Below are 23,415 nucleotides of genomic sequence, written 5' to 3'. Positions count from 1 at the left end.
CAAAAAAAAAAGATGCTATACTTGTGAGACAAAGGTCTCCTCGTGTGTGTCTGGATCATATGCAATTTAGTTGTACTGACCCTTTGCTTTAACTAGTGATGAATTAATATCAGTATTACTGTTGTAGTACACAGATTTGACTACAGTACTCTACCTCTTACCTTTACCGTTTTATTTTTATTTTTTAGAGTTGTGCTCGTGTGATGAGTTTGCCGGGCATTGTTTTTATTCAATTAAAATGGGATTTAAATGTATAATATAGTCTGGGTGATTTGTAAAAACATCTCTTAAATGAAAGACGTGTGATTTTTACGCTCGTGTGAGGTGAAGTTTGCAGATGACACGACCTTTATCGGCTGGATTACAAAGAACAATATGACTTCATGTGGAGAGGAAATCAATTTTGCAGAGTGTTGCTCAGAGTCTGTAAAACCTAAGAGCCGATGTCTGCGACGGCTGTATGGTCTCATTTTGCTTGCTTCCCCTCCATCTCCATCCCAGAGCATATTCTTCCTCCTCTTCAGCTGCCGTCGCCTTCATCACTGGAGACTGTGTCCTCCTGAGGCGAGCTGCCACTGAACGCTGAAACCATCAGTTTGCCGGCTGCCCTCCCACCAGCGGCACCCTGAGTCCGCTGCCCTTGTGGAGTCACGTGGGCCGTGCCTACCGTCCCCGCGAGGATCGCCCCACCTTGCTGGAGAGCTCCGACTGGAATCAGCTGCTGCAGGGGAGCCTGACCTACTTGGTTTCCATCATGGTAATCATCATGTCCATGCCTAAGGCTACTTTTTGCTTTGTTACCTTACAGAGGGCCAGTATTATGTGGTGAACCGTAACCAGGTATCAGTGACTTGCATTCTCAAAACCAATGCTGCAGTGGTCGTATTTTCATGTCATGGTGGCTCCAGGGAAATAGACCAATGACTAAAACACGGTATTAAAGCTTAAACAGATGTTTCCCGAATGGGATCCACATAATCCACGAATATGATGCAATAACTTTATTTCAGGGCTTTAAGGAAAGTTGTTATTACTGAACTATATGCTCTGTACGTCAGAGTGAAGTCCACTGCTATCCATAAAGCTTTAATTAGAGCTACAATGAAGCGTATATGCACTGACAAACATTTACAGCATTTACCACGAAGATAAAAAACAGTTATTGTTTTATACATTTCCCACTGAAAAAGGGTTCTTCACCGTCTGCACTGAATCCCTCCAACTTAGTCTAAATAAAAAAAACTGATCCAAAGCTTAGCCTGACGCAAAATAACAGCAATGACCACCAACACTTGCTCTATCAGGAGGTAGAAACGAGTTTCTTTCATCTGTTTCTGTCAGACGAGTCTCTTATGAGGTGCATGGAGGCTTCAAGCTGCTTGTGTAGTCGATGGAGGTCAAAAGGAAGCTCAGAATAGCAGGTTGGCATCCATATCATCTGTGGAGAAAACAGATAGCAGGCATTAATAGGATGGAAAATAAAGTATCTGCCATATGCTGTAGAATTGCATGAGAATATAAACAAATCACGGATAAAGTGGAGTTTTTACAGAACACCCATAACTGCTACGTACAGTATGTGATGGAACATTATTACTTTAATTGGATATTTATTGTCAGTCATTTTAAAACTTAAATAAAAAATAATATGAAATAAAAATAAATGATCCACATTCTCATTTAGGAATTTGATTAAAATAACAGGACACGGAAGTACAAAATGTTCCTTAATAGTTTAATAACTGTTAGTGAAAAAATCTTCAAATTCATAAGAGATATTTTATGTCACAGTTAAAGCCATCAATGCATAGAAAGGCGTACCACAGTATGTTGGTGACGTAGTGTTGCTCTTACCATTCTTGATACCAAAACAGGAAGTCCACTCTTTGAAGGACACCTGCTTGTCTTTGTCAGCGTCGCACTCTTGAAAGAAGCGGGAGGTGCAGTGCTCCATCGGCACCAGAGGGACTCGAAGCGGGGCCAGCTCTGAGTGGGACAAGACTCTGCACAGGACGGACAAACACCCAGGTTTGATCACTGTGAGCGTCTACATCACATACACTACAGTGTGTTTGCATTATCATAACACTCATGAATGGTTTTATTATTTACCATGCCAAGCTCTGGCTGGGGATTTGTTAAATATTTGACATCAGCCAATCCTGTCGTTGGAAACTTTCCACCTCACTATATGATCAATTTTTAAATGTAATCTGAAAGTTGAGAAAAATCAAAGTTCACCGTAAGCGCAGAGGAATAAAATGTACCTGTCAGAAGGGTGTCGGTCCAGTTGTGCAAACTGCCAGTGCACCGGGTAGATGTACATGTTGTAGTTCTTGTCAAAGTCCTGCACGAGCAGCTCAACAGAGTGATCGCCGGCATGAAGACGCCTCTCACTCTCAAAGAGTTTCTTCACCTGCAGAATACAGAACACCAACGTTTGATCGACTGTGATCACCTGAAACATAAACTGTTAACGATTCTGATTCACCAGCGGACTGATTGATTGGATAAAAGTAACAAAATGAATTGCAGAGAAAGCATAGTACTTTAACAGTTAATTTAAGATTAATATTAAAATCATAAAATCCCATATATTCATTTGAGCAGTGGGTCTTACTCTAAAACGCTGTTTAGGTGTGAGGAAGCCAGGAGACATGGAGTCGTGTTCAAAAAGCTGCAGCAGCACATTCTTCAGCCAATCCCTCATTCGTAGAGGGAACTGGACCAGCTCAGTGTCCACACATGGAGGTATCACTGAGAGAGAGACAGAGACGAAGATCAGGGCGAAATAATCCAACAGGAAATGTTTAAAACCATACACTCTGTACAGAGGTTAGCTCTCACGTTTGCATGGTCCAGTGTAGTCCAGATGAAGCCTGTGTCCTCTCTTTGTGCCCTCCAGGTTGCATTTAGTAGCAAAGAGTTCACATGATGTGTCGTATGTTTTGTTGTTTGTTCCACAAACCTGCAGAAATTGAACAACGAGCAACAATCAGATGTAGTGCAGCAGCTGTTGAACACCAGTCCGGTCTATCTTTCGACAGATCACCCGTACTCACGTGATCATTCACACCGGGAGGACATGCTGACGGCTCTTGACACGCGCAGCTCGGCTTATTGTCCGCATCGAGCTTACACGTCTTTCCACGTTTGCAGGGAAAGTCGTCACATGGATCTAGAAGAAGAAAACGTGCACTGCAATGACCTTTGACCTATATACTTTGTCGGAATTTTAAAACCAGTTGTATCGGGAATCATTTTCAGGACTGGTTTGGTCTTATTTTGCAGTGCGGTGAGCTGTAACCACAACACGCCATCGCCGACATTCCTCTGCCATCTGAGTTTGTACAGCGATCAAATTCAACTTGAGCTCCATTGTACAAACCTCAAGCTGTGTTTTGGTAGTGACCATGACGCAGAGTGACACTAGTCATGCGGAAGTTTTAGCTAAAAGACCCAGTCAGCAGATGCTGTTGGGATAGTGCGTTAGTCAGTACGGTGAGTGCTGAATTAACCAACCAGCAGGGGCTTCTGGGCGATGTGCGCCTCCACCAACAGAGGTCCTGGAGCTGGGGTAGAGATCCACTGTGGCTCTGATCTGCACTGGATTCATTCCTACTAAAGGACCCTGGAAAAGAAACATGGAAACGAGATATTTCTTCAGATATTAAAATGAGCCAACAGCTGCCTGCTGCTACCAAACGTTGCTATGAGGAGCGATGAGAGTGAACAGTTGAGGCCTTTTGCAAGTAGTGAAGTGATCCATTATAACTCAGGAATATTGATCATAGCCCCTGAAAAGAAAGTGAATGTACATTGTGTATGCATTACCCATTGTCCTGCTCTTCTCCTCTTTTCCTTTTGGACTGTATTGTCAATACTGCTGCCCTCAGACGCCTGAGGAACCTGTTGGCTGTGTTCTGGTCCAGACTGTGTTTCCTCAGTCTGTGGGGAGTGCTTCCTCGCCCTCTTGTTCTTCTTTTGCTTCCTTGTTTTTCCCTTGGTGAGACTTCCGCTGTCATTCTTACTTTTCTCTTCCTCCTTTCCAGCCGGTTCAGAACCTGATTCAAACCCTGTACTTCTCTTTGGTTCTTGAGGGTCCACATTTGCTTCAGGTCTTTTCTCATCAACATCTTTGGATTTGACCTGAGAATCTTTGTCCTTGTCCTGATCAGACACTTCCTCACTGTCCACTGCCTCAGTGTTTTGTGTGTCTTGTTCGTAGTCATCTGCAATGGTGGGCAGTCCTTTCTGAAGGGGTTCCCGCTCTTTAACATCTGTTTGGGGTTTTATTTTAGCAGATACAATCTGTAGAGGTTGTGAGATGCCACCATCAGCAGCATAGTCAAGATCAACGGGGATCTCTGACTCTGTGCTTCCATCTGTTTCCTCCAGCAATGAACCTTGCTCCTCTCTGTCTGCTACTTTTACGACAGACTTTTCCTCCTTTTCCTTGACTGACGTATTTTCCACCTCATCTTCGCCTTTCTGCAGCATTTCAGTATCCTCTACACTCTCATCCTTTACTTCTTTTTCTTCCTCATCTGCCACCTCCGTTTCTAATTTGTCGTCCAACTTCCTCTCCTTCACCTCAGCTTCGTCGTCCTCCACGGCCTCACCAGGCTGCACTTTGCCTTTGTCCGTCTCCACTTCTTTTTCTTCCTCTAGCACTCTTTCTTCTGCTTCTTTCTTCAAGAGGTCCACCAACTCCTCCTCACTCAGCAGGACTGCAGTGCTTTTGTCGCTCCCTTCAGTCTCCTCAAACTCTCCCTCCTCCTTGTTTGCATCAGCATTGTCTTGGGAGCTCAGTTCTTCATCTTCCTGCTCCTGGCTGCTGGCCTCAAACGTGACTAGAGTGGGTAAGATCTGTGGCTCGTTGGCCTCCTCTGTGATAATGTCCTTATTCGGGAGAAAAGAAAAAGAAATCCCATTTTACGACATGAAATCATCATCAAGTACATTTAAAAAAAAAAGTTTTTAGAGTCCTGCTCTACCTTTTCTTTGGCTTCATGTGAAGTCTTATGCAATCCATGATGTTTTCCATGAGGTTTGCTCTTTACCTAGATGTAATAGGGATAATTAATAATGCATTGAACAAATCTCACATCACATCATCTGTCATGGCAAATGTCAAATAAAAAAAAACATTACTCACAGACGGGGCAAATGTTGCTGCCAGTAAGCAAAGGAATACGAAGCAGGCCCTCATACCTGGAACATTGAAAGGAATACTTTAAACACGGGACAAAAACAACAAAACAAATTTGAATTACACGTTTAAATTACTGTGAATCACAGCAGAGCTGCAATTTGCATAAACTGATTTAAGATCATCGCAGTATAATCTGACTTCTCACAACACGGACGTGAACTTGGCAAATCTTTGAAAGCTGAAACAGACGAGTGCGTCTGTGTTGCTGCCGACACTGCTGTCACGGTCACAGGCCTCTGAGATGCGCCTCGCTCTCAAACGTCACAGTCAGAGCGAAAGTAAACATCAGAAGCTACCAGACTGGAAAAAAGTTGACTAAGTCCACAAACGTTTTGTCTCTGTGGACAGAAACAAAACAGACACTACTGGGCCTGTCCGGGGGAACAATAGCTCTCTGGTTCGGCCCACTAAACCCCAGATAGGTGTAGACGGGTGGGGGGGGTTGAAGGGGTTTGATCTTTTCAATATCGAGGCAATGTTAGACTTTTATACTTCATTGTCCCCAAGAGGAAAATTATCTCCACAGTGCTGTTGTGATGACATATTCACTTTTCATCTCTGATATAACGCCCATCTTACATGATTGTCGTAAATGTATCCTGCACGCTATTCAATAAAGGAATATTTGATATATTTGAGGATATTTGACTATACTATAAAATATATGTTGGTATATAGATTAGATGAGTACGCAACATTTAAATGTGTCTATATTACCTCCTGTATATTACATCACAGTGTAGAGAGACTATGAACAGTCAAAATCTCTTGATATGTACAAAAATAATTAAGGCATCAAAGTAAAGTTTTGGCTATCACCAGAGAGGCTGCAACATAACCATGCCACAACACACAACTAGTTTGATTGTGAACTAGTTAGTCAACACAATGTCACACACATTTCTATTTGATCATTAACTAATTACCTTTCAAAGCAATAGAAAAGTCTCAGTAACTAGGATCTCACCTGAGGCTGGCAGTTGCAAGAGAAATAACGAGCTTAGTCAGTGTTGAACCTGTGAAGGTGTCCTTCTGCATCCGAGACAGCGCTCACACTGTCTACACAGACTGGCATGCTGCTGCACACACACACACATTTCTTTCTGGGTCGATGGTGCCAACACTTTTTCTCAACTTTGGGAGGGTCTTTGAGCTACAGAGATAACGAGAGAGAGAGGGAGGGAAAGAGATCCAACGCTGCACTTCATTTGGGTTCTTTGTTTCCCAAAAAGAAAGTCAGGAAAAAAGGTGAAACTCTAGAGTCAGAAAACAGCAGAAGAATCACCCCGTATGTTGATCTTGTGGGTGAATTGTAGTTACACTTATTTTATACATTATTTCTTGACTTGAGAAGGTGAGGTGACATTTTATTGTATTTAGGTGGTAAATTACTAACACTGTTACAATTACCTGTTTACAGTAAAACACCTTTACCGTGATTGTGCTTTACAGTATAACTGCTCTATTGTGTTTGACAGTATGATACTGAAATAGTGTTTTATAGTACAATACTGTAACTTACACACACATCTCACACCACACTCCCAGTGCAGCCACACTGCCTGCACTGTCTATATTTAGATGTGAAATACAGAGCTGGTAAACCAGATCATTGTTCCATAAACTGAGACAGGACATGCTTAATTACATTCATGAGAGTCACTTTGGGATTGAAAACTACAGGAGGAGAGCGAGGGATCTGTTGCTTTGGTCAGAGACGTCCAGAGAAATAACACAGCGATGGTTCACAGATCAGCAACCAGAAGGGCACAAGCTACTGCAACCACACAGTGGACCCGAGGGTCCGTGGGAGAAAATCAGTGTACCTCTTCTGTCTGGTTATTGCACAATACCCATACGGCAGCATTTAGAGTTAACCATGTCAAATTACTAATTTGTGTTTTTGTTAACTTGTGAATGTATTAATAAGTGTGTTGTGTGTAGTTTGTTTATGACAGAGTGAAACTAAACCAGTGAAACCTGTCTGATGAAAGATAGTTTCAGAACAGAAATAACATCATTGTGGTCACTAGATGTCACTCTTTCACTGTGATCCTGACGCCACTAATATGACAAGTGTTGAACAACAGTAGCATACCACTCTAGGGATAGGTACCTACCGCTGAACATCGGTTCATACCTCTTTAGGGATAGGTACCTACCACTGAACAACAGTAGCATACCACTCTAGTGATAGGTACCTACCGCTGAACATCGGTTCATACCACTTTAGGGATAGGTACCTACCACTGAACAGTAGCATACCCCTTTAGGGATAGGTACCTACCACTGAACAACAGTAGCATACCACTCTAGGGATAGGTACCTACCGCTGAACATCGGTTCATACCACTCTAGGGATAGGTACCTACCGCTGAACATCGGTTCATACCACTCTAGGGATAGGTACCTACCACTGAACAACAGTAGCATACCCCTTTAGGGAGAGGTACCTACCACTGAACAACAGTAGCATACCCCTTTAGGGAGAGGTACCTACCACTGAACAGTAGCATACCCCTTTAGGGAGAGGTACCTACCACTGAACAGTAGCATACCCCTTTAGGGAGAGGTACCTACCGCTGAACATCGGTTCATACCCCTTTAGGGAGAGGTACCTACCACTGAACAACAGTAGCATACCCCTTTAGGGATAGGTACCTACCACTGAACAACAGTAGCATACCCCTTTAGGGATAGGTACCTACCACTAAACAACAGTAGCATACCCCTTTAGGGATAGGTACCTACCACTGAACAACAGTAGCATACCCCTTTAGGGAGAGGTACCTACCACTGAACAGTAGCATACCCCTTTAGGGAGAGGTACCTACTGCTGAACATCGGTTCATACCCCTTTAGGGAGAGGTACCTACCACTGAACAGTAGCATACCCCTTTAGGGAGAGGTACCTACTGCTGAACATCGGTTCATACCCCTTTAGGGAGAGGTACCTACCACTGAACAACAGTAGCATACCCCTTTAGGGATAGGTACCTACCACTAAACAACAGTAGTATACCCCTTTAGGGATAGGTACCTACCACTGAACAACAGTAGCATACCCCTTTAGGGATAGGTACCTACCACTGAACAACAGTAGCATACCATCAGCCACTTTTCGATCTCGGCACTACTGGTCTGAGGTTATCCTCATGAGTTCAGTTAAGCCGGTCATTAAAGATTTTTTGATTTTATTAGTTTTTTTCTAAACATGCAGTACATTGTGAGTTTTGTGATGTAATACAAATGTCCCTTTATTATTTGTCTTGAGAACATGTATTCAACTGCAACAATTATGTATTGAATGTCTATTGTGATTATTTTATTTGTTGGGAATTAAATGCAAAAGTATTGGGTTGTATTACCCTTTGTAAATAGACGGTAACATTCCGGCATATACCGTAAACTCACCATAAAACACGCCAACATTTGGTATATTCATCTGTATTCTTGAAGAACAGTACATTACTGTCTAGACTTTCCCGTTTTTTTTACAACAATTTGTTACAGTGCAACCAAAGGCCAAAACACACTTCTGAATGGAAGGTGACTTTAATAATAACCTCGTAACATAATGCCTTGTTGAAAGCAGCGAGGCAGTTACAGAACAGCTGGATGACTTCAACAGAGCAGGAGGAGGCTAATGTTGAGATTGAGGGAGAACCAGATGGCAATAACTCATTCACACTGATTTAGTCGACAGTTTCAATACACAGTTCAGCTGAGGAGTGAGCGTCGGGCCTCATTACTGAATGACGGGGTGTTTAGCTGACGTGACTTCAAGCTGACCACAGCCGCACCTCTCTGTGAAGGAAGATCCAGTCAATCCTGTTAAGTTGAACATTTCAAGGTCACACTTTAGGTTTTTGCGTACAGCGTCACTGGGATTTAAAAGTAAAACACATCCCTGAAAAGTGCTGTTTGTCATTTTGGTGCAAGCCGTCCTCCACGGGACAGAAGCCCAGTTCTGCAGCAGCTGGTGGACATTTGGTGACAGTTGTGTTTTCTGCCTAGCATGCACGCAGGGAGTAACAAAGAGAGGGAGCAGAGATAAAACACCGTAGTCCTAAATACAAAGATGAAAAAATAGATATTAGACTTACTGTCTATTGATGAAGACAGAAAGTCTCCCTCTCTCTCACTCACACACACACACACACACACTTTGATGACCTGTGTAGCTCACTGATCTTTAAACTGTTTTCAATTCATAAGGGAAATTTAGCCATTTCAAAAGGAGCACGCGCAGTCTTTCCTAGTATGTCGGTACAGTAAACCAAAGCCGACATACTTTGCCCACTTTCTGAGCAATTTGCACAAGTAATTGATGAAATTAATGTCCAAATAAAATACATATTTGAAAACATGTTATTACAAAATTGTCATAAATAAGAAAAACGGTCTTTCGTATAAAACAAGTTAGAATTGAAACTAAGAATTACAATGAAAGGTTCCACACTTTGCTACCGAGCCATCGCATACAGCAGCGGCCGATCACAGTATCTGTTTCGTCTTTCTACTAATGAGAATTGAACCGATTCATAGAACATCTCTGAAATGCAGCTAATTGAATTAGTTTCAGTAAGAATCATTTGTGCTTTGACCTCAGCATGAGGCACATGACAGTTCCTATAACTTGCTGAGATTCTCCTTTCTGATTGAGAGCTCTGAAAAACAATATCTTTGTTCTCAAAGGGAAGACCTGTCACAGAAATGTGAAACAGTGCAGACGAGACAGTTATGAAATGGTCCCCGGCCGACAGTTTAAGGAACAGCCAGAGATTAAGTCAAGGTTAGACCAACACACACAATCTGATATTAGCCAGTAAGTATGATCCTACTTTTACATATAAATGATACAAACATATTCAGCATTGTATACTATCAGCCGTTTAAAAAAAACACGTGTAGCTACTTCAGCTGCTTGCTGTGTGACCGCTGGTGGAATTTAAGCCCCCCACAGTTTCTGAAGGACTTCCCACATTGTCCGCAGATGTACGGCTTCTCCCCGGTGTGGATGCGGAAGTGCCTGGTTAGCGCCCCCGAGTGACGGAAACACTTGGAGCAGACCGAGCAGGTGTACGGCCTCTCTCCTGTGTGGATGCGAAGGTGAGTCTTGAGGTTCTCCATGCGGTTGAACTCTCGGTTGCACACGGTGCAGAGGAAGGGGCTGCAGCCCGGCGGGTACAGCTGCAGCCTGGTCCTCTTGCTTCCGTCTACGGGCTGCTGACAGCACTGCTGGAGCTTCTGCTGGCACTGGCCGTAGTGCCGCCTCAGCAAACTGGGCAGGTGGAACGTCTGGCCGCAGGACTTGCAGGCGTAGAGGTTGGTTAAGGTGTGGCCGAGGTTGCGGCCGCTCCGCATGTGGACTCCATAAGCCGGTGGAGGTTCTTCTGGGATGGGAGCTGGTTCGTCCGACTGGAAGATGTTTGGGAAGTCTGAGAAGAGGGATGGACCATCCGTTAGCCGTCATGTGGGGGTTAAACTGAACAACATTTTTCATCTTAAAGCCATTTACATTTATAAACAGAGGATTTTGTTGGCAAGTTTTAACATTTTCATCAAAGTTTTAAGTTACAGATCATCTTCAACATGGCAGATGAGTCCACTTTTTTGTATACATCAGCCATAAGAATACAGAGACATATTTATTGGAAGCTTTTATCAAATCATTTGATGGTTTGACTGCATTCACAAAGTTATGAGAATACATTGACGTTTAGCAGCCAAATTGGAAGTCCAGATGTTGAACTTTAGCAGCTGACTGTCACATGACTATCATGCAAAGTGGCGGATTTCATATTGTTTGTAGAACTGATCGATACTACCAAAGCAACCAATGGAAAGGCCTCGGACTGAATTACGTTTGATCAAATTCCACATTAGTGGAGGTATCTTTTATTGTAAGTGCCCTGAGGTCTAGATGCTGTTTCAGAGAGGGAACACTGGGCACTTATTATGCTTTCATTCTTACCCTGAGCCAGCCTGGTGCAGGACAGAGAAGCGGTTGAGTCTTGGCACTGAAGGTCCAGCACTTCTGGTTTCCACTCTTCCAGCACTTTGGACTGGACCGCTGTCATACACTCCGGGCTAAAATCCTCCACTTTCATCAAGTCTAAACAGCCGGCTAAACCATCTCCCTCCTCCTCTGGCTTCTCCTGCTTGACAATAAACTGCTTTAAAGTGGACTCGCATTCGCCGTTGGGAAGTGTTGGCGAGTCGCGTTCTTGAGCTGCCAGTTCTGTACACGGCTGGTTGACGCCGTCTACCCTCACCTCACGCAGACGAGAGATCTCTTCACCAACTTCTGGAAACAAAAAGATCACAGGTACACAGTGAGCAAGTTAACATCATACATTATTAATAATAAAATATGTATATTCTATAAATTACTAACCCTAACCCTAAAATATTCATTCAACAGATAATTGATCAAGTTACTTTAAGGATTAACTAAATGTGACCGTGCTGTAATAGAACAATGATCCCAAAGAAATCGAAGGTGCTTAAGACCGTTTTAAAAATAAACTAAAATCAAAGGATTTAGACACGTATGTGGTTTTCAGTGGGTGTTAAATACCACGTTGTGTTGTGGATTTTTGTTACAATAGTAAATGTATACAAGTAGCCCTCACAAGCATCAAACAGATATCTCATCCTTCACATTACCTTCTAGATAAAGAAATGAAGGGGAGCAGTTTGCAGTTGGAATTAGCAAGTGTTGAATGCCAAATGTGTGAAAACAGTCAGCACCGTTTATGAACAGTGTCTGTGCACACTTTTACCATTTGAGAAAGAATATATATTCTACTTTATACGGACCTAAAAGGTATGAAGAACGTGGTCAAACGGGAAATACTCAAGTGCTAGGCCCACGCACCTTTAGTCAAGGCATCACAAGCACCAGCACATCCATCGTCTCCGTCACGTTGAGTCTTCATACCATCGCCTGATCTCTGCTCCTCGTGTTGGGAGTCAGGAGACGGGTGTGCACAGCTGTGACCCGGAGGAGGAGAGTCTCCTCTGGGGCTTTCCATACAGTGCTTAAAGAGATGCGGGTGCTCAGCACGGTCGGTGGCGTCCAGGACGTGATTCGTAAAAGGAGAGCCGCCTCCTCTTTCCTCCATGCGCGCGGAGTCCAGCATCTCTTCAGCCCTCTGCAGTCTTTGTTTGAGGGACTCGTTCTGCCGTCGCATCTCCCCGTAGACGGCTCCCGTTGCCTGACCCACAAGCTTCGTCACCTCTCGAACTGCGACCTCCACAGCCACTTCAAACGCTCCATGTATCGCTGCAGCGAGCTCCTCTTCCAGAGACAGCGCAGCCTCAGCTCTGGCTGGTTTCGGGCGCTTGTTGGTCTCAGCCAGCTGCGGCTTCATGGTGCATTTAAGAAAGGCACTTTGGCTCCGCGCTATGACTTGCTATTTAGAAAACTCCCAACAGGACAACAGGATATTGCAGCTATGGATGCCCTGTGGCAGGCAGCCCGTTTATAAGCAGAGAGAGGTTTCACTTCCGCCGACAGCTTCTGACACCTAGTGGCGTAGAGGCTGAACTGCACCAGTCAAAAACAAAAAAAGACAACCTGACAATTAAATTGAGAAACTCAAAGTTTAATGTGTTAAAAACATCCGACCAGGTTCAACTGGCACTTTTAACAGCATGCACACTGGCTTTAACACTCGTGCACGATGCTTTCAGGGGCTCGTCCATCAGCGACGGGTTTTATAATCGTCCAACTGGGAGAGTATCCACCCAGCAGGCCCGAGGATGGTCAAAGTCATCACGGTCAGCACGAACATGGTTTGCTGCAGGACAGGGCCATGTTACTTCAAGATTATTCAGAATACGTTTAAGGGTCTTAAATTCAAGACATTCTGCAGCTTCTGGAAAACTTAACAGGACTGATCTGTAAACCTACCGCCGGGCCAATCTGATCTTTAGGTGGTTTGCCGCGGATATAACTTGCTCTTTGTTGGATCATCACACCTGGTCTGTGAGCAAGAGCCCGTCTAGTCCCCAGCAGTCCAGCAAAAAGCCCACTCATGTTGGCTGTAAAAGACAAAGGCCCGTATTTCTGCTCCTGAGACAAGAGGAAGGAGTGGAAGTCGGAGTGGGGAGCGGATCGCCACGCGCTTTAAAGTGTCCTGCAACACACCTGTTAATTAGTTCACTGTTAATTAAGTGGCCTTCAGGAGCTAAAGGAAGAAACATAAAACAGCCGTGATGAGTTCAGGGTCCATGTGTGGAGTACTGAGTGAAAGCTCTTCTCGTCGGCATAGCTAACAGTTCTTGTTCTTACAACAGTTTCTAGCATCAGGCCTTTGTTTATGGGAGTTATTTTGAATGATTAGTGCGTCACCCTTTTGTATTACACTCACTCAGAGCTGCAAGTTGTCATGAGTTTCAATTTTCATTGTTTTTAAATTAAAAAAGAAAAAGTCAAACTGTCAGAAGTTGGAATTGCTCATTTGATTTATGTTGATTGTCTCAGTCTATTTTTTGTATTTTGTTTTTCTTGGTAATTTTTACAGATTTATAATAAACATGACAGTGATAAACTCCCTGGGATGCTGACCAGTAGCATCTATGGTAAAAGAGCAGAGAGGCAGCTATTTCTGTAGTTTGTAAAAGGCTTATTTTATTATACCAGAGGTCCAATAATATCGACAGAAGCATTGTGTTGTTATAGTAAATCAGTAAAGCTCCTGCCACTACATGTCACAGCTCTCAAGATTGTAGAGAGAGCCCCAAATGGATTACTTCTATCATTCTATATTTAACTCTAACTTTAATCCATCATTTGCAGTACCTATGTCTGAAACTACATTTAGCGTACAGTCTTGAGTCTGCAGGTCTACCTAAAAGAAAGAACATATGGGTCCTCACCCTACCACAGATGGGAGGACAATGGCGCCCCTTGGTGGCCAATCATTATACAACATGATCCATTGATACTGAAATCTATTCATCATTCATCAATTTACATCAAGAACCCATGGTGGATAAACAGAGATCTATAAAAGCTTTTATGTTTCAGCAGACCTCTGGATGACTCTGAGGTTATGGTTGGCGCTATTAGTAGCCTTCAGTAGTGAACAGACTTGGTGAAAGGGGAATCAACAATAGAACAGTCAACAGAAGCACATGCGTAATATTCACTTTTAGTAAAAGCACTGCAGGTTGGTGCTGTGTATAGATCTATAACCTGTTCTATAATGTCTCCTTTCATGGACTTGTTGGCTGTTTTTTCCCTTTTCTTTTCAAACTGATTATTGTTATGAGGCGAGCGCATCGACACTGACGTCATTAATGGATTACTCTTTGATTATTCCTTCACTTACTCGTGCAGAGCTACGCGCGCCAATGACGCGCGGGTTGGAAGTGGGTCGGCTCGGCATTAGTGCGTGTGAAGGTTGTCCGTCTGCTGTTGGCGCACGGTTACAGTTTGTCTCGTTCAAACTACAGAGGGGAAGGTAAGCACTCTTACCATACTACATTAAACCGTTGTTTAAAATAATTTGTAGGTTTTTCCTTTACTGTAGGACATATTTGTAGATTATTGTAGACGTGTTTTTATAGACATCTGTAAACAAAATCCACCAGGATACTACATGGAATAGAGACACTTCTAATATTTTAATATGACAAAAAAACTGAAAAATACTAGCAAAAACACGTGAAGCATAAGGTTGACTTAGCTTAAACAGAGCGACATCTGGTTTCCATCCATATTCCTTGCACATCAACCGTGTCCAGTTTTAAACCAGTATCTCTAAAAAGGGAAATTATATTTCATATCGTTGTGTTTGAGACTTTTCGTTGGACAATATAAAGAAATATGCTTACGTTAACTTGGGATTTGGAAAACAGTGATGGATATTTTCACCTATTTTATTACATTTTATGGCCCAAAATTGAGAAAATAGCTGGCAGCTTGGTTGGATGAATAATAGGATAAGACTTTATCAGAGAAAGGTAACTGGGTTTTTGGCTGCAGCCATGGAAATGTGTCTGCTGGCTGAAGGCTTGAGCTTTACTGGGCTGTGATCTCATTAGTTTGACTAATTTGGTCTCTCTTTATCTCCCCCTTCAGCCTACCTTCCTGTCAGCCGCCTTCCCCCCTGCTATTGTCCTCTTATCCTTGTATCACCACCTGGAAGCTCTGCATCCCGCGCAACATGGCAGAGGCCCCAGCATCCACCTCCTCTGAGGATGGGCTGCCAGTGCAGTGGAAACGTTCCAATCAGCGAAGCAGGAAGTCTGGATGCTCCAACATCTTTACAGGGGTCAACCTGCACCAGCTGCACAGGCTGTTCAGAACAGCAGGAGATAGAGACGCTGAACATCGGGCGAAGCTGGTGTTGCGAGGGATGGATGCAGAAACGCAGAGGCCAGAGGAGGCCATGGGGGAGGAAGGGGAGGACATGGGGGAAGAGGCAGGGCTGGCCCAGGCCTTGGTGGGCCTCCGGGTGCGAGCGAGGAATAAAGCGGGTACCAGAGCAGAGGGATACAGAGACCACAAGTGGCTCAGAGCATCAGGGTATCTCAGGTAAGTGACGGGGTCAAATGGCAGGAGGCCAGCGAAAAGTAAAGAAAGGATGTGAAAAGCGATATGCAGACGAGGAGTTAAAAGGAAAATGAGTCGTCTTATTTGCAGAGTTTTTACTCATTTTCATTTTATGTAGCTATGTATAAATAAATCACTTGAACTCACTTGAAAGTGTTCAAGGTCCAGTTTTACTTGATTCCAGACGACCTCTACGTCTTGAAATGCAGCGTGTAAATTGTCATGTTGCTAACAAACTCAGCATGACTGTCTCCAGCCCCCACCCCTACCCCCCCCCCCACCCCCACCTCCCCACACACACACTCACACTGTGTCATGCTTTGCTTTCGACATTCCTCACTGGGACAAAATTAGATTTGTTGGAGGAGTAATGAGGTGCCACAGTATGTGCCACATTATAGAGCAGTGAGTGCCACAGTATGGCAAAATGGTGGTGTGAGTACAGGGCGGCGTAGTAATAACAAAATGGTAAACTGTAGCAGTTTGTTAGCTAAGCTAGCGGCATGATGGCTCAAGAGATGGACATGTTGGTGTGTTGGTTCAGTGGGCCACCACTTTGGTCCAGTTTGAAATATCTCAACAATTATAATTCCCATGACATTCGATGCAGACCTTCATGTTCCCCTCAGGAAGAACGTTGGTGATCCCCTGCTGCATCTTTTCATCTGTACAAATACCTGCAAAACTAATGACATTCCCAGTAGCCTCAATTGTACTTTGTGCTCTTAATAGCAAATGTTGCATGGTGACACTCTGGACTAAGATTGTGAACATGGGAACATTAAACTCTGTCGACATCAGCATTTTAACAGCCTAAATGTGAGCAGCATGCTGATGTTAGCTTAGCTCAAAGCACAGCTGGGCTACAGCCTCGGCCTAGTAAACTTTTAATCTTGTTGTCCGACACTATGGGTTCAAAATCACCTAACTTCACTTTTACTGCATAATGCTAAACGTTTGAATATATAGTAGGTTTTTGTCTCACGTGTCTAAAGTGACATTGCTAGGCATGCTACACACAACATCTACTTCAGTTGCTGAATGTCATTCATACCAGAGTAGCAATTTAGATTATGTTAGTTTGATGTTTATTCGATCAAAAGTTCATAATTTACACCACCTGAATTCATGCATTAAAAAATCAACGGCAGTATTTTTTGTGGGAAAGTATTAGTATAAAAAGCTCAGAATAATATGTACTGGAGGCCTGTAAGAGTTCAACCAAACCAGAGTTACATCTCTGTCTTCCAGGATTGAGGAGCCATTACCCAGCTACACTGTTGAGGACGAGGAGGCCGACGTAGCGCCGACTTCGGGAGAATTTCTGCCGGCGACTGAGGAAGACATCCCAGAGGACCAAAACCCCTTTAAACCTTCCTCACGGAGGTTGTGTGTGGCAAGACAGGAGGGTGCCAGACACTCTGAGCGCTACCTTCACCGCATCCTCCACTAACAACGGTCTGAACAATCATTTGGAACAACACACAGTAGTGGAAGCTGTAATACTAAATGTATCCTGCATTGACAGGCAGCTGTCAGCCCCTTCTGCAAACATGTACTCTACATGTTAGACCCCAGCATAAAGAAATACCAGTGCACTGTGGTAAATCTGGGGATTAGTGCAACTACTATGGAAAATTCAAATGTCTACGGTGATTAACACAACAGCAGAATCAAAGCAGCAGCATTTGCAGGAGACAGACGAACAGAAACGAGCTGTTGTGGCCTGAAATTAAATTTCCGATGTGCATGAGAACAATGCATTTTTGAGGGCACACCAATTATTATCTGGGCAGTTGGTGTTGTACTTGTGATATATTATCACAGTAAACAGGGCAGGATATTGTGACACTGCATCAAGAGCCCTTTATGAGCATCTGTATCCTGTTTTGTGTTTTTATGACTTAATACTGAAATAAACGTCTAAATAAAGATGCCGTTAATCGGATTGTTTTAAAAACTTTTCTTGGCCACTTGGGGCAGTGGAAACAAGGGGTTAACACAAAACGGACAACTTTTAAGTTGACATGGCATCAGGAGTTTCTGACCACTTACGAATGTATGAGGAAATATCTGACCAGCTAGCTGGCTTGGTTCTGACCAGCTCGTGTTCAGTGGAGCTTTTTGAGATTTTCTTGCTCAAATGAGGATGAGAACAAAAACAGTAATGACGCGGATTGATAAAACCAAAACAATGACTTGAAAGACACTGAAACGCTGAGTAGAGCAGAAGGGAACCAGAGTCAGACTGATGACGTGTTCGGCCATTAGCGTACGATTGTTGGACTATAACGAGATCTAAAATGAGCTGCAGCGCTCATCAATAGAACACAGTGACCGGCTTTTTACATTCACAAACACACAAATGATCTGTGTTAATGGAATATGTTTTAATTATAATCTATCATTAAATATTACATACAAATTATACAGTGCATTGTCACGATACATTTCATGTCAGTTCAGTACAGCAGGAAGTCACTTTGTTCTTCACTTAGGTCCAAACCCACCAGCCAGAAGATGAACAGAAATCAACACGTCCGTGACAAACGGGAGCTTGTGAAGTGGGAATCACCAACCACCCCCCCCCCCACCCTGACTGCTTGCACGTGGGATCATTTTGTCTTCTTCACCAATGATTTAACTCATCAGTGGAAGAAGGACAAATTAGGCAAGCCAGTGATATTTATCTCAGCTTAACAAACATTTTGTGTCTTTCACCAAAAGTGCCTGCTGTCCAACATCTCTTCAGATCCTATTCTAAACAGTTATGTGGCGCAATGAGTGACTGTGAAACCAGCTCACGTGGCTTGTGTTCACTGTGTGAAGACATACACGCACCACTGAGAGCCCAGTTCCTAAATCGTCAAGACTCAATCACAATGAACACTTCTCTTATTTGTTAAAAATAAAATAAAAAAAAGCTGATTTTCCCCAGTGGCACCACTGCGTTCACCAGCCCAGGCTTTAACTGCGTGGGAGGAAATATGCAGGGGAAGGTTAAAAGGCAGAGAGGTATGAAGACAAATTAAACATGGAATGCAACACCTCCAATTCAAAAACAGAGCACGAGGGGCTTTTGACTGGTGTGCATGTGCACCAAGGAGTCCAAAAGAAAAGCCTCGACACCTCACTGAAATGCTCTCTCGCAGGAAGGTACAGAGTCCTCATCATGTCGGCGTTAACTCTTCATTGACACCCATGCAAGGCACAGAAGCAAACAGGAAAAATACGCTGCAAAATTCTTCCTCTTTTGGCTTCATCTCTCCACCCGCTCACTCTCTGTAACCAAAATATTCACGAGGAGAGGAGGGGAGGGTGATAATTATTTCCATTTCCAGGACAAAAAAACGCTCTCAGATTCTGCCCCGTCTTCCATGCGCACATCGACACTCCTCGCTCCTTCTTCCTGCTGTTCCTCCTCTTCCTCTTCACTGCATTGCTCCTACCACCAGGTAAAGAAGGGCCTTCTGCTCTGGAAACTCTGTGTGTAGGACTCACTGTTGGCTCTCTGAGGTGCTCTGGCTGTTTCGACGATTACCGGGGGCATCTGGACCAACTGCAGGGGTGTTTTACCGTCCTTCAGGGCTTGGCACAGGTTCAGGATCTTGGAATGAAAAGGAGAAAGATAAAAGTATGTTTAAAAAAAACAAAGACACTTTGGTGAATTTATGCTTTAAAAGCAAAGAGGTCCGTTCAAGGAGGAACAGTTAGTTGCATGTCAAACTGCTGAAAACTGTGTTTTGAGAAGAGAGTGGAGAACTCACCTGCCCCCTCATGACGGCTACTTGTTTGTGAAACTGTCCTCTGTCGAAACCAGGGTCTTTCTGTGAGACACAGAAGACAACACACACACACACACACACACACACACACACACACACACACACACACACACACACGTCACACAAAACGTTTACAGCCACAGAACTGATATTTTGATGCCTGCGTCCATTTCGCAGACATATTCTCACATTCCATACACTTACATTATTACCACTTCATTCTGGACAGAACATGTTGCCGAGTACCTAATCTGAGTCCCTGCATACCTTGAATAATTCGTACAAATCCTCCTCCAGGTCTTTGATGAAATTCGGGTCAGAGAGTTTGGGCAGGACCAGCTCTCTGATTTCCAGGGAGAAAGGAACTTTGGCCTGGGAAAGCCACGCCCAGTAGAACGGGTCTGGTGGTTGGAAAATGAAATGCAATAAAAAAGATAATGTGAGAAATGGAGAATATATATATCTTTCACTGGACACGCTGCTGAGACAGAAGTTGCCGTTTCTTCAAAAGCATGACTTCCTCCCTGCAGAAGGTAAGCAGTGATTGGTTAAAAACAATTTCGACGTAGGTGCTTACAGGCTCTCCAGGAGTCGGGGTGTTTGAGGGGGAAGGCGAGGCCGTTGTCTATAGCTGCCAGCTTGATGATGGGATCCTTTACTACCACCCAGTCTGTGTCCTACATAAAGACACAGGGATACAATAAACACATATCCAGTCTTTGGGGGTCAGCATTTTAGAAAATGACCTTAGAGACTCCAACTGTGTCTGTGTGTCCTCACCCTATTCCCAGGATCCATAGGACAGTCATGCTTCAGCAACCAGTTGTCGTTCCCTCGGTCTAGATTACCAAGGACAACAACAACAACAACAACAACAACACATTAGTCTAAAAAACAAGTTAACGTTGCAGAGTGTATGGCCTATAATGTGCTGAGCAGAGAGAATACGTGCCTGTGTTCCTGATGATGTAATCGAGGACTACGAGCCGCTCAAACTGCAGCTGGAGCTGACGGTTGGTGTTTTCGGGCAGAGGCTCCGCTTCAAACCTCCGCAGCCAGAAATCTGCGTCCTTGTATCCGTCGACAAAGAGCTGGAAGGAGCCAACCTGGTGGAGTAGCAACAGATGGTGGTCTATATGTTAGACAGAGCGCATGTATTCTCTGGATGCTTGTAATGCCATTGTTCTTAGCATAGCTGAGTATGTTTTTCTCACTGAAAGCCCCAGACGATACAAACAAATTGATCACTGAAAGGAATCCCCTGTGTATTGCAACATATTCATCATATTACCTTGAGTGGCAGTCCGATCCTGTGGAAACGCTGGCCCACTTTAGGCACCTTCTCCAGGGCTAGCCTCTTTCCTCGAGACTTCACCCTGTCTATGGCACTGTAGTTGAATGTTTCGCTAGCCAGGTGCACCACCTATAGTGCAAAAGATTGATTAAGAGAGGCAGTCTTTGCCAAATGGTTTGTTGCTCTTTGTAAGGAGGAGGCAGCGCTGTGTGTGTCTATATAGTACTTTGGTTCTGGGAACGATGTTGAGCTCCAGTTTCTGGTCGACCAGGCTGGCCCCGGCCTCCGAGAGGTAACCCTGGTTCAGGACCAAGCAGTCGCGGCCGAAACAGCAGGGACAACACAGTTTCTGGAGCCACTTGGTCCACTTGGGGTTCAGCTGGCCGTAGGGCTCCTCGTTCTTAGGTTTGAACACTCCAATGATTTTCTGAGGACAGTGAGGCAGAGTGGGGAAAATGAGAAGGAAAATCAGGAAAGAGAGAGCCGACGGAGAGGTTCAGCATCCGACGGGAGTTAAGAAAGTGACGTTTAGGGATGGAGAAGAAAAGGTTTCGTTTGAGTCAATTAAATATTTAAAAGGAGAATGTTCTCCTTCGGAAACAGGACTGAAACATACAGAGCACACAGAGGAGGATTATGCTGCAAGAGTGGATTCACTTTACACTTTGGCTGAAGCATGGAGCATGGAGCATGAATTGAATTAAAGTTTTCCACAGCCAAATGTATAGGGCATGACTGTTTGATGAGCACAAAATGTATTTTGTGCGGTGGTACGTTATAATTGTATATAGAAATCACATGCTGCATTACGCTAGTGTGACACACACTTACACACATTCACCGCTTTCAACATGAAACTATGGTCATTGAAGAGAATTATATCCTCAAAGAGAGCTAGCACATGACTACTAAGCACGCTGGTGACGACCTAAAGAGGGGGGGGGGGCTAGAATACTTTTTTCTATTTTGTAAGCTTTCAGTGAGTGAAGAAAGTGGCAAATAAAAGACCTGAACTACCTGGTCAACAATGAGGATCCGGCCACAAAGTCTAAAGACACACTTCCCCCTTTTTTTTTTAAACATGGCACAACACAACACTGTAGATAAGGGCAGGGTCGGAGGACAGTGTCTGTGAGTTACTCAAGACCATTACTGGTCAGCTCCACTCGTGGCGATCAAAGTTTACCGTCATTAATCCGGCATGAGTCAGGAGACCATGTCGAGGGTGACGAATGGAAAGAAATGCTCTGTGTGTTGATTTCCCCGATTTGTCTTGAATGTGCAGCACTTTGTAAAACACTTTGACAAATACATTGATTATACGAGCCGCAACCAATCAGCGTCTTCTGTTTGATTAGATAGTTCACACTTTGCACAGACTTGTAATACAGCAGGAGAAACACTGGAGAGCTGCCAGAAATAACGGTGTCAAGCATCTTATCTGTGCCATGTTTGACAGGTGACAACTGGTCAGAGGTGGACCTTCACTAACAGACCGAGCAGAAGGATCGGAGCAGCTTTCAGCAAGAAGTTAAAAAATACTAAAATATGTTCACTCTGGTATGTGCCATAAGATGACTTTGGCAAGAAAGAATGTGTATAAGAAGTAATTTATCCAACCAGCAATTGGTTTGCTCAATTCTTAAGACTTAATTAGTGTTTCGTTACTTTGAGCCTTCACACTGTCAGTGTTAAACACACGTGTAGTCTGTTATCTTCTATTCTAGAAGAACTGGCTGTTTACTACGTTCCTGTTGTGTTGTGTTGTGTTGGCATGCCCTATAGCCTATTTGCCAAGTCATCACAGGCCAGTTGAAAGAGGCCTTTCCTTTGATCAAAACAGTCTTGCAGTCATTGCATCACACACACAACACAACAGATACCAGAGATAAGTCGCGAGAAGCTAAAGCGGCCGTTAGCATTGGACAGCAACTGTTGGTACTCGGTAGACGCAAGTTAGCAGCTTCTCTTCTTACCCCCTGCGAGTCTTTGACAAAGTAGCTTCCACTGGATCCTTGGTAGATCCTCTCCGGGTAGATCCCCTCCTCTATGGCTCGCTCGGCCTTTCGGATGATGTCTCTGAACTCGGGATCCTCCGGGAACTCGTTCCTGTGCGGCTCCCGTGGAGAACTCCCACGGTCCAGAAGCGGCTGTCGCTCCCGGCTGCGTCCCGGACTGCCCGCCGGGATGCGCACCACCGAGCCCGGTGTGCTCCCAAACGAGCCCCGGGGGCTGGCGGGCTCTGTGGGACAGTAACTGAAATCACCGGAGTCCCGGAGCGGAGAGACGAGCGGACTCGTCTCGTCCATGACGTTGGAGATGGACGAGGAGTTATTTTAACCCGCTGAGAAGGAGAAGAAAGAGACAACAGGAAGAAATAGAAGAGGTAAAGAAAGTGGGACGGTTGTTTAGTTGGCTAGCACTGACGCTGGCTAACAAGGAAACAGAAGAAGAAAAAAGGAAAAGTCAGGTGACTGTCAGCTTCCGGAAAAAGGCGGGACTCGTTCAGTGTTTTGATCTTCAACCAATCAACGTTCAAACGCTCCTGTCA

The 23,415-nt window shown here is 44.1% G+C and overlaps 4 protein-coding genes across 7 annotated transcripts; 1 reads left to right on the top strand and 3 right to left on the bottom strand.

The window, feature by feature from the left end:
- The first annotated feature begins 80 nt into the window (after positions 1-80).
- Positions 81-17,720, top strand: avpi1 (arginine vasopressin induced 1). Of its 2 annotated transcripts, XM_076090516.1 has the most exons (6): positions 81-757; positions 1,915-2,039; positions 10,212-11,546; positions 14,568-14,691; positions 15,312-15,767; positions 17,037-17,720. In XM_076090516.1, the coding sequence occupies exons 4-6, from the start codon at positions 14,582-14,584 to the stop codon at positions 17,236-17,238; spliced, it is 768 nt and encodes a 255-aa protein (XP_075946631.1). In that variant the 5' UTR covers positions 81-757; positions 1,915-2,039; positions 10,212-11,546; positions 14,568-14,581; the 3' UTR covers positions 17,239-17,720. The 2 variants fall into 2 exon arrangements, with proteins under 2 accessions (XP_075946631.1, XP_075946629.1); XM_076090514.1 differs by lacking the exons at positions 81-757; positions 1,915-2,039; positions 10,212-11,546 and having other exon boundaries at positions 14,393-14,691.
- Positions 1,073-6,321, bottom strand: LOC142948466 (uncharacterized). The gene is made up of 11 exons (XM_076090522.1): positions 6,183-6,321; positions 5,159-5,214; positions 4,998-5,063; positions 3,835-4,902; positions 3,523-3,631; positions 3,063-3,178; positions 2,848-2,968; positions 2,621-2,757; positions 2,268-2,416; positions 1,855-2,003; positions 1,073-1,438 (listed from the first exon to the last, which is right to left on the bottom strand). Exons 2-11 carry the CDS (start codon positions 5,210-5,212, stop codon positions 1,410-1,412), a joined length of 1,998 nt encoding a protein of 665 aa, XP_075946637.1. The 5' UTR covers positions 5,213-5,214; positions 6,183-6,321; the 3' UTR covers positions 1,073-1,409.
- LOC142948460 (uncharacterized) lies at positions 8,393-12,698 on the bottom strand. 2 transcript variants are annotated; one of them, XM_076090510.1, is made up of 3 exons: positions 12,099-12,698; positions 11,193-11,525; positions 8,393-10,656 (listed from the first exon to the last, which is right to left on the bottom strand). In XM_076090510.1, the coding sequence occupies exons 1-3, from the start codon at positions 12,592-12,594 to the stop codon at positions 10,130-10,132; spliced, it is 1,356 nt and encodes a 451-aa protein (XP_075946625.1). In that variant the 5' UTR covers positions 12,595-12,698; the 3' UTR covers positions 8,393-10,129. The 2 variants fall into 2 exon arrangements, with proteins under 2 accessions (XP_075946625.1, XP_075946626.1); XM_076090511.1 differs by having other exon boundaries at positions 11,193-11,522.
- A 434-nt stretch (positions 17,721-18,154) lies between the features above and the next one.
- On the bottom strand, positions 18,155-23,311 carry pi4k2a (phosphatidylinositol 4-kinase type 2 alpha). 2 transcript variants are annotated; one of them, XM_076090507.1, is made up of 9 exons: positions 22,841-23,310; positions 21,091-21,291; positions 20,862-20,993; positions 20,523-20,676; positions 20,351-20,409; positions 20,148-20,247; positions 19,838-19,971; positions 19,553-19,612; positions 18,155-19,392 (listed from the first exon to the last, which is right to left on the bottom strand). In XM_076090507.1, the coding sequence occupies exons 1-9, from the start codon at positions 23,171-23,173 to the stop codon at positions 19,231-19,233; spliced, it is 1,335 nt and encodes a 444-aa protein (XP_075946622.1). In that variant the 5' UTR covers positions 23,174-23,310; the 3' UTR covers positions 18,155-19,230. The 2 variants fall into 2 exon arrangements, 1 of the variants encoding a protein (XP_075946622.1); XR_012953510.1 differs by having other exon boundaries at positions 19,325-19,392; positions 19,775-19,971; positions 22,841-23,311.
- Positions 23,312-23,415: the final 104 nt, after the last annotated feature.

The sequence above is a fragment of the Anarhichas minor genome, unplaced genomic scaffold (assembly GCF_050575085.1).
Source record: "Anarhichas minor isolate MPS153535 unplaced genomic scaffold, ASM5057508v1 ptg000012l, whole genome shotgun sequence".
Lineage (NCBI taxonomy): Eukaryota > Metazoa > Chordata > Actinopteri > Perciformes > Anarhichadidae > Anarhichas > Anarhichas minor.
The sequence above is the reverse complement of the archived record's forward strand: the minus strand, read 5'-3'. Positions and strand labels throughout refer to the sequence as shown.

Excerpts from the sequence above, each read along its gene's own strand:
- LOC142948460 (XM_076090510.1), bottom strand. The coding sequence starts at position 12,594 with ATGAAGCCGCAGCTGGCTGAGACCAACAAGCGCCCGAAACCAGCCAGA. Across the intron at positions 11,526-12,098 it reads TTGTGATGCCTTGACTAAAG|AAGTTGGTGAAGAGATCTCT; the intron begins GTGCGTGGGCCT and ends TTTTGTTTCCAG. Across the intron at positions 10,657-11,192 it reads CTGCACCAGGCTGGCTCAGG|ACTTCCCAAACATCTTCCAG; the intron begins GTAAGAATGAAA and ends CCCTCTTCTCAG.
- pi4k2a (XM_076090507.1), bottom strand. The coding sequence starts at position 23,173 with ATGGACGAGACGAGTCCGCTCGTCTCTCCGCTCCGGGACTCCGGTGAT. Across the intron at positions 21,292-22,840 it reads TTGTCAAAGACTCGCAGGGG|AAAATCATTGGAGTGTTCAA; the intron begins GTAAGAAGAGAA and ends CACTGTCCTCAG. Across the intron at positions 19,972-20,147 it reads CCCCGACTCCTGGAGAGCCT|ACCCGTTCTACTGGGCGTGG; the intron begins GTAAGCACCTAC and ends TCCAACCACCAG.
- LOC142948466 (XM_076090522.1), bottom strand. The coding sequence starts at position 5,212 with ATGAGGGCCTGCTTCGTATTCCTTTGCTTACTGGCAGCAACATTTGCC. Across the intron at positions 2,969-3,062 it reads CTCCCGGTGTGAATGATCAC|GTTTGTGGAACAAACAACAA; the intron begins GTGAGTACGGGT and ends CAATTTCTGCAG. Across the intron at positions 2,758-2,847 it reads CTACACTGGACCATGCAAAC|TGATACCTCCATGTGTGGAC; the intron begins GTGAGAGCTAAC and ends TCTCTCTCTCAG.
- avpi1 (XM_076090514.1), top strand. The coding sequence starts at position 14,528 with ATGGATTACTCTTTGATTATTCCTTCACTTACTCGTGCAGAGCTACGC. Across the intron at positions 14,692-15,311 it reads TTCAAACTACAGAGGGGAAG|CCTACCTTCCTGTCAGCCGC; the intron begins GTAAGCACTCTT and ends CTCCCCCTTCAG. Across the intron at positions 15,768-17,036 it reads AGAGCATCAGGGTATCTCAG|GATTGAGGAGCCATTACCCA; the intron begins GTAAGTGACGGG and ends TCTGTCTTCCAG.